This window comes from Thamnophis elegans, chromosome Z (assembly GCF_009769535.1).
Source record: "Thamnophis elegans isolate rThaEle1 chromosome Z, rThaEle1.pri, whole genome shotgun sequence".
In the NCBI taxonomy this organism is placed as follows: domain Eukaryota; kingdom Metazoa; phylum Chordata; class Lepidosauria; order Squamata; family Colubridae; genus Thamnophis; species Thamnophis elegans.
In genome coordinates this window covers 95,742,270-95,752,103 of record NC_045558.1, presented here as the reverse complement: position 1 = coordinate 95,752,103, position 9,834 = coordinate 95,742,270, and the positions used below count along the sequence as shown (strand labels likewise).

Here is a 9,834-nt window from a genome sequence, read left to right as displayed (position 1 = left end):
GTGAGTCAGGTTGAGAGAGTATGACTGATCCAAAGTCTAGTAGGGAAAAACAACTAGGTTAGCTACTGACCTAGAGTTTTTTCTAAGTTGTAGTTATTAATTCGAGAGTACTATGTTATAGTAATTCAGATACAATTGTTTTGCTCTTTTCATCCTAAAATGGCAACTTTATTACTATGTATATTTCTGTATATATTGAAGTTAAGGAACTTGTTTTATGTAATTCTTAAAACAGAAATCTCAATGACATGGGCAAAAAGAATAATCCTCCCATTTTTCTGCTATCAAAAGCATCTAAATCAGGGGTGGGTTCCGGCTGCCACTACTGCTAGTTTGCTCAGGGATGCGCTGCAGGTTTGCATACACTTGATGAACACTACATGCGCATGCAGAATACTATAAAAATGCTTCTGTGTATGCGCAGAAGCAAAAAACAAGATGGCGATGCCTATAGAACCGGTTTGGGGGCGTGGCCAGCCGAGTTACTACTTACTCGTCCAAACCGGTCCGAACCAGTAGAAACCCTCCTGATCTAAATTCTGCCAAAAGGATAGACTTTCTCTAAAGTTTATTTGTGATCCTACATATGTGGGATTGAGCAGTTACAGAAATGTCACTTTAAGAGATAACAATAAAAAAAGCTTCAACACAAATGTTATAGAAAATGAAAACTATATTTACATTTCTCAGATATACAAATACTTATAACACATTTTTCATTTTGTTTAAAAAAACTACTGACAGCTGGTACTTTTCAATGATTTAACTTAGCACCAGCTGGAAAACACAGGTTTCAATGTAAAATAGGAGAATATGCAAATACAGTGAACATTGGAAATAGTAAACAAATCATTCCTTAGAACAGCTACATACACAGTCTATTGATTGTTTCTTATTGTTTTCCATAGATTTTGTAAACAGTATTTACAATTCCAAGACATTCCGTATATACAAAGAACAAGGTGTACTAATCACACTACATTCCTTTGCCTTCAAGGATCTTCACCTAACTTGCCATCTGCAACTTTCATAATTCTTTACATACACAACCATTTTAGAATATTGATAGAATCAAAACAAAAAAGGAATTTCTCCAGAGCCTCAGACTTGTTCTTTGTATGTACATGTTGAAAGTGGTTACTTTTTTTCAGCGTTGGGAAGACCTGGTAAAGTTTTAACTTCTCTTGTTCTATTTCCTATAAAGACATCAGAAAACAGTGCACTAACGTTAGCATCTCCATTTCATTATCCTACTTTCTTTTCAAATTTGATTGAAAAGAGGAAGAAATAGAATAGTTGTAATCACAGTATTTATTTAGAATGATTTAGAAAAAGACCAAGACAACTTGTGACCTATTGAGTCACTTGTTTCAGAGATATTTCCTTACTAAATGAACAGAAACAGAATGATCACTGGTGAGTAAAAAAGCAATGGAATGGGATTAACTCCTGACTCTGTTAATTTCCCCACTGTCTTTCCTTGTAGGAATCTGACAAGGAATATTGCAAATTAAAACCATGTGACCACAGCAGTATGTTGGCATGGTAGCTTTGAAATGGGCACAAAATTGCCAAATTTCAATCTATGGGAGTCATGGGTCCCAAATTTGGGGTGCATTCTGTAAGTTAACCCATTTGAGGTACATAGATTCAATAAATTGTTGCTTTGTGAAGCACTGGTTTGCCTAAGTGAAGGTTACAAATAAACAAAAAGTTTAGCAGTGTATAATAGATCTACAATTGTGACACATGAAATGGGAGATAGTGAATTACAGGAACCTTCCTCAATCTAATACATTTCAGACATGTTACTCTTCCATTCCAACATACCACAGAAATACAGTCTTGGGATTCACTTAGATGTCACTAGGTTCACTTAAGAGACATACCAATTATTTTTATATACAGCATGTTAGACATAATAGCAATAGTTACAAGTTAATTCATTGAGGAAAGACTTCAATTAAAACAGGGGAAGTACAATCTGGAAGGTAACAAATCAGCTTTAAGAGGACCAATGCTGGCATTGATTATGGATTAATTCTTTCAGAGAGTAAAAAATTAAGCACCCTTTAATCTGTGCTTAATGAAAAAGTTCCTTTATGTTGCTTCATAAATTACAATGAGTAATTCTGTACTGTTTTGCACATTTTTTGCTCTAGCTTTGACTGCATGAGAGAAAGTTATGCAGAATATCAAGAATTCACCCACCATTTCTGACAATCTTATTCAGTTATGTCTCTGGCTCCTATGATTTAGAAGACATATATATGTATATGCACTTCAAACATATATTTGCCTCCATTAATGCTGGACCCATTCTTAAAAGCAAGGTTCTTAGAAATCTACAATTGGCACTCACTATCAGTCTGCCCTTTCATATATTGGAGGCATGTGTGCAGCTTTCACTTTCTTAATTTTTTTTTCAAAAACACAAAGGAGGCATACTGTGCCTATTGAGAAACTAACTTCTACTATTGTCTCTAAAGCAACATGTTAGATGCTTTTTGTCAGTACTCTTGGTGGTGTGTCAAAGATCATATAATATATCAACTACTTTCCAATCCAAATATATTCCCTTTCTGAATTAGAATCACTAAACTAAACTAAATACAATTGTTTTGGTTCCTCAACTAGCTCTTCTAGAAACTTCTTGTAATTTTAAAGACCACGGCAAAACTAATTTGTCACTAAGGAAAACTTTCTTTGTTCTAAGATACCTTGTTGAAAAAATATAAATTATTTTTTCTACTTTGCGATAACGGCATATTAGTCCCACCCTAAGGTTGAAGAATATCTGTTTAAGCAATAATAAAATTTCCAAAAATCATGTTTTCACTCTTCTTAATGTATTACAATTCCAACTTGCAGTTTTTCAGGCCCTTCTAGTAGCTTGACCCTCTTATCTTGAAGCCCAAGACATTAAAAGCAGGGACTACAGGTGTGGTGAGAAGTAAAAGAGCACTCCATTCTGCTGAAGTACCCAAATGGCAGCTGAGCTGCTTGAATCAGAGGAATGTCACAGATGTAGTGCCTTATAGCCCAGAAATGGGCAGACTTCAAGTTTGCAGGATATTAAACCTCTTTTTATTTAAAACTACTGTCCGCCATCTGATATGTGGGGTGATGGAAATATACTTAGTGTTGCAAAATTCTGAGCCAACTAATATGTTTAATTACTAGTACTATACTGACCAAAACTTGCAATCCAGCCAAACAAAAATCCATACTTGGACCCCAAAACTTTCAACAGCACATCTTAGGGCAGTAGCAAAGGGAAAATCTTGCTATTGCCAGTATTAAATAAGAGGGAGTAAAAGCCATGCTATTCTATTGCAGTAGATCCAAATGTGCCCACCATCTTCTTTCCTCAAGAGCTAGGAGACATGAGAGAAACAACCCTACTGGGCCTTAAAAGGACCATTAAGGCTTTAACCGTGTTCATCATGCATGGGTAATTCACTGGGTTTGTATCCTGAGGTGTCTTGATTGTAAAAGTCAATTTGACTGGTCATGAGAAATAGTTTTTATGCAAAGTCCTTGGAACAAGTGACTGATTCTGACAGTCCTAAATACTCCAGGTTCTCTGCTGTTGGGGTTGGAGGAAAGCCATTGGTAGCAGCAGGAGGAACAATGGAGGTGGCAAAGAATTCTGCTGGATTGCACTTAGGATTTTCTTGGTTCCAATAGTAAAGGTTGTCAAAAGCCTGTGGTAAAGGGCTAGACGCAGGGACACTGCATGGTGTCAGGTACTCTGGATTTTCCACTGCACTGGTGAAACTCACATAGAATGCATTCTTTGGTTCCTTGACAAGCCCATTTTTGCCCATGTGCCTTTTTTGCTTTTCTAGTGTAGATCCTGGTAATCGTAGGTTTTTGTTGGGTGGAAGGTTGTTTTCTGGTTGATTTACATACTCTACAGGGAAAAGAAAGAAAATAGTAAGAATAGTAAAATGCAGACTGTGGTAGCGTGCATGTTTAATAACAAAAACTACTAACAAAACTACACCTATCAGGATCTATATAGGGTTGCTTAAACTAAACATATTTTCTTAACATTGTGCTGCAGAGAAAAAAAGATTTAAGAATTTGCAAACTACATAAATATCCCAAGCACTTCAAAATCAAATTTCTATGCTGCCTTCCAATAAAAAATATAGCACATACCTGGTATGAGAGCCAAGCTTAATGTGTAGCGTAGCTCTTATTATCAGGATTCTCCTTTTCATTAATTGACGCACTCGTGGGATCTTCACTATAGCGCTGAAGAAAAGAATCAGGTGACTGCAAAGGTGCTGAATTCTGCCCTGCTTTGCTTGCTGCATAGTCTTCCTCACGCACATCAGTGGGGATACTTTCTGACTCTTCAGAAAGGGGTGGCCCCAAGTATGGGTATTGAGGAGACTCCTCAACCACTTCTGCATCCAATTGAGTCTCTAGAACATTCTAGAAAAAAACAGTTCACAAGCGCTTAAAAATTGGTGCTGTAAGAGCATGCTGTGGATCTAGATCGGCATTTTATAGGAAATGTTGTAATACACGCACACGCACAAACACACACACACACACACACACACACATTAGATGGCTGTCTGCATTTATACACACACACTAGCCAGTTTGGTCTAGTGATTTAAGGCACCAGGCTAGAAAGAGATAGATCGTATGTTCAAGTCTGCCTTAACAGCAGTAATAGCACTTAGACTTCTATAACTTCTCTCACAGCCCTTTCTAATCGGGTTACAGAGTCAGTATATTGTGCCCAACAATCTGAGTCCTCATTCTACCAACCTCAGAAGGATAGAAGGCTGAGTCAACCTTGAACTGGTCAGAAGTGAACTGGAGTGAGCAGTGAGTTAGTCTGCAATGTTGCATTCTAACCACTCAGCCACCAACGTTCTTAGCTATGAAAACCAGGATGACTTTGGGCCAGTCACTCTCAGTCCAACTCACCTCACACGGTTTTTGTTGTGGGGAAAATAGGAAGAGGAAGGTGTGTTTGATATATTCAGTTTTTGTTGTGGGGAAAATAGGAAGAGGAAGGTGTGTTTGATATATTCGGTTTTGTTGTGGGGAAAATAGGAAGAGGAAGGTGTGTTTGATATATTCGGAGCTTGAATTATTTGTAAAATAATAAAGCCGTAGTTTACAAATTTGGGTTTTTAAAAATGTAGTTTTAAACTAATATATGTTCAAATCTTCTACTTATCATAGCAAAAATTAGCAAAACAAAATAACTTGCAAGAGTTTTGCTAAAAGTATGTTCGTCTTCCCCCTTGCATATACCTTATTGTGTATTATTATTTGTTTTTCACTTCATAGACATATCTCCAGCCTTTTTGGACCCATAGGCATATTTCTCTCAGGTATCTTCAGGTGAACTGTTGAGGGAACTGGACCAAACCTCCTCCTACTTTCTGTATGTAGGTTTGATGTTTGTGATTTTATTACTTTAGCTCTTTCACCTCACCTTCTAGACTAGCTATCTCTGGAACTATGTTTTTTTCTTTTTTTGCTGATTTTTTTTTTTTTGCTCTTGCCTCAAAAGAAAATTTTGTACTGCAGACTTCAACTGCTTGGTGATACTGGCCGCTGTTTGGCAGATTCCTTTTCTCCCCTTCCCACCCATGCTTAGAAAACAAGTGCTAATCTTTTTCATTATGCAGACAAGTGGCACTGGTTCCCATCTATGATTCCATTGGAAGGAACATTAGAGATTATCTAGGCAAGTTTTTCACACTTGGCAACTTTAAGATATGGACCTAGCTCCCTGAATCCCCCAGTTTCTGGGAATTGAAATGAACACATCTTAAAATTGCCAAATCTGAAAACATTGATCTAGTCTGATCCTCCACTCAGAGTTTGAATTGCTTGTAGCTGGAAACAAAAACTCTTTTTATTGAGACATCCAAGGAAGAGTTTTAAATTTTTGTTTGCCTAAATTAAAGCAGTCCTTCAACTAAAAAATTCCCTGTTCCTAGGTAGGAGAAATAGTGTGGCATAATCAAGATTCAAACTGGTTTTGACTGTTTTGCAGATTATAAACTAAATCATATGCTTACTCTTGTGAAGGACATCCTAGATCGATAGTCAGCTGATGTTTCACCACTGAAAAATCCCTGATGGGGGACAAGGTATTCTTCTGCATCCACCAAGTCTTGCATGTCTTCTTCCTCCAGCAAAGTGCGATAGAAAGTGCTGTCTATGGGGCTGGCAAGACCCATCTTTTCATCATTCTATCAAGAAAAACAAACAGCAAATGCTTGCAGGTCCCAAAATTATCTTGCTTCCTGTGGAAGTATCGACTAGGCTTATAGCACCCTGGATAGTCAAAATTAATATCCTCATAATGCAGTTGTGTCAGCTAATGCTGTTAAGATGATTTATCAAAGGTCATTAATATTTTTATGATGAAAATTGGAACTTAAATGGGGAATGTCATGGTTCACAGCTTATGGTTTATATTAGGGGGCACCAAGCCAATATCCATCTATCTTCTGCAATCTTATCCAAGATTCAAAATAAATACCACTTTGGCAGCAGAAGAGCACAAACAGAAAGCAATACAGCAAAAGATTACTACCGGTATTTCTAATTACTAACATCTACTATACAATGCAATACCAAAACATAAATCAGAGATAAAAATCTAGAACTCTCAAGCCACAATGGCCCCTGAAAGCTTTGGATGTGGATCCTAGAATGTTACCAATTATTGCTTAAGGTGGAGGAAAGCGTGACCCGTCAAAACCACGGTCCACTAAAGCGCCCGATCAAAGCGCGTACGTGACGTCATCAGCAGCGCGACAAATAAAATTAAAAATATTAAATTAAATTAAATTAAAGCAAGCCGATAAGGGTTAGGTTAAGGGTTAGGGTTAGGTTTAGGGTTAGGTTAAGGGTTAGTGTTAGGTTTAGCGTTAGGTTAAGGGTTAGGTTTAGGGTTAGGTTTAGGGTTAGGTTAAGGGTTAGGGTTAGGGTTAGGTTTAGGGTTAGGTTTGGGGGGGTTAGGGTAAGGTTTTCGCGTTAATTTTAATTTACCGCTCACAGCGTGCCGTTTTCGTCGCGCTGTGATGACGTCACGTACGCGCTTTCGTCGAGCGCGCTTTAGTCTACCGCGGATTTGTGGTGGAACCGGAGGAAAGAAATTATGAAGTAAGCAGAAAGTATTCCTATTCATGATATGTAATTAATTAAATTACAGTTAAATGCCAAACAAAACAAATCAATATTTTTATCCTGAATGGTCCCCCTTTATCTTGGTGTTATGTACTTTATAAAATGCCACTCCCAGCAAGTAACTTAAAAGAAAACTGGGACTTTCCCTTGTCTATCCAATATAGCTTCTCACATCTATTGGATTAACAGTGGGTTTCTAATACAGAAAACTGAAGCAGAATTGATGAAAATATTCCAAACTCAGATAAAATAAATAAACACAAAATTGTAATACTGTTGTGTGATATAACTTAGCTAATTCATGCTCTTCATTGTATGAGAATATCCATATACTATGCTCCTTCTGAGTCAATTTGAAATTGCACCTTCTATAAATTTGGAAGCTGGATAAGTGAAATGGTTGCTTATATTATAAAAGATACAACACATTGTCCATTGTTCTGAAGGCTACAACATTAAGAACAGACACATACTGTTGCCTGAAATTAGTGAAGGTCCAAACATGTGATCTTAAACCACTGAGGTAAAGATGGACATTAAACCAATACTTTATTAGTCATTATTAATTAATTTTCCTTAGTGTAAAATATTTCACTATATCCAGACTTCCTATGTCCAAAGCATAGAGAAAAATTTAGATCACTGAGGTCTTGTTTAAAAATAAAAATTTTGAGAAACAATGTTATTCTAGCTGGACTTAATCTGGTAACAGGAAGTTCTTTTAGTTTTTCTTCCCCTTTCTCCCACACTATCCCTACTGTTGTGGAATAAAAAAGTTGGGAGGCAGTGCAATCCTCTTGAAAGTAAAATATTCTCCTCACCTGAATAACCACAAACCTCTGAGGATCCCTAGCCATGCGGTGAACTCAGTGACCAATTCTCGGAACTTAGGCCGGCATTCTGAGTCAATCATCCAGCCTACAGGGCAAAAAGAGAATACATGTATCTATACAAATTAAGTCCTCCTTATGATAAAAAGAACTAGTTTCTCTGATAATGGGAAGGAAAATAGTGAAAAAAACATGATCCTTGCAAAGATCAGCTACTTAACATGAATGAAGAAAACACAGGAAATATTATCATGACTTCTGGAAATTAAAAATATTTATTTATCTACTTCAGAACTTTAATTAAAATATTGCTTTTAATCTCCTGCAATGTTTTTCCTATTGTAAATCTAAGTACAATGCACTTCAGGGGTATGTTGTTATGTTATGTTATGTTATGTATGTTAGTATGTAATTCTGTGCCGGACAGTTCATACCTTTGTTTCTTACAGGAAGGAGTACAAATCTCTGAATATGCTAAAGATGCCAATTCCAATTTGGCAGAAAACCCAGGCAGTAGACAGGACAAGAAGTCACTGTCCACTTTTAAATAGCTATATCTAGAATACATGTTGCTTTTGATTTTTGAATGGAAGCATGCTTTCCAAATACTAAACACTGCCAAATATAATATTCTATGCTTTTAAAAATAATTCAATAAAACAGATACATAACTGAATAAATAGAAGCAAATTTAGTAGTTGACAAAAAAAATTAAGCAATTTACAAAAATTAAGCCAATGGTTTATAACTAGCAAATGTTGGAAGGCATATTTCTAAAAATAAGAAAGCTATTTCACTAGACAAAACTTCAAATTCAATTATGTTGTTTGGAAAAAACAGCCAAATACTGTCATATCTTAGAATAATATTGGAAGTGATCTGTGAGGTCATCTAATTCAACTTCTGTTTGACACATACAGTTAAACTTGCCCTCATTCTTTTCCTGCTTCATTTACAGGACAGCTAGAGGCTAAAGTTAGACAAATTACAGCAATCAACCAACTATATGCTTTATATTTTATTGCAGTTTTGACCACAGACTTTGCTAATCTGATACTGCTCAGAAATATTGGAGGTATAATTTCCAATCTAGGGTTAATAGCCCCAATATCTTTTCCCCCTGTTAAAAATCTATTAATTATCCCTAATTGCTTACATTTAACCATAATCATATAGACGTCAATGGTGCATATGGGAGGCTGGGGCAATCTCTCTCCTTTTTCCAAAAGATCAGGAATCTCCCGGGCTGGGATACCATCATAAGGCTTTGCACCAAAAGTCATCAGTTCCCAAACAGTAACCTGTTGAAAGCAGAAGAGAGAAGAAAGAGATTTCCATGAAGGAACAGTAAAGTTTTCACAATGGGAGTTAATTGAAAGGAGAAAAGACTACACATACCATAGCTCCACACGTCACTTTGATGAGTAAATCGTCTGCGCAAGATGGACTCTAAAGCCATCCACTTGATAGGCACCTGGACAAAGAAATCAATCATGCACGATGATCACAAATCACATCTATGTTGGTTAGTTTCAAGCAGTATTGTTATTTGAAAGTTTTTAGATCCTGCTTAGAAATGGTTGTGGTTAGTTAAAATGTTTCTCAATACAATGGTAATGAAGTATTATTTAGCATCTGAAGATGTCCCACTTCAGACTCAACAGGTGGGAAAAGGATCTGACAGAATAACCAGAAAGTTTTGCTTGGAAAAAATCCCATCATATATACTGATTCCTTGTATGCAATAAGCACAAGATAGTTTATCTATCCTACTTCCAAGCTCTGAAAAATATCACCCAATTATTTTTTTCAGCATTTTGAGAAA

General features: G+C 36.5%; 1 protein-coding gene across 1 annotated transcript in view; it reads right to left on the bottom strand.

Annotated features, from left to right (window-relative positions):
- Positions 1-1,202: 1,202 nt before the first annotated feature.
- Positions 1,203-9,834, bottom strand: part of ERBB2 (erb-b2 receptor tyrosine kinase 2) — a 72,785-nt gene continuing 64,153 nt past the window's right edge. Inside the window, 8 exon segments of the mRNA XM_032235678.1 lie at positions 1,203-3,916; positions 4,168-4,191; positions 4,194-4,446; positions 6,063-6,236; positions 8,001-8,041; positions 8,044-8,097; positions 9,166-9,310; positions 9,406-9,483. Of these exon segments, the coding sequence (XP_032091569.1) occupies positions 3,528-3,916; positions 4,168-4,191; positions 4,194-4,446; positions 6,063-6,236; positions 8,001-8,041; positions 8,044-8,097; positions 9,166-9,310; positions 9,406-9,483 (1,158 nt within the window). The 3' untranslated portion in view covers positions 1,203-3,527.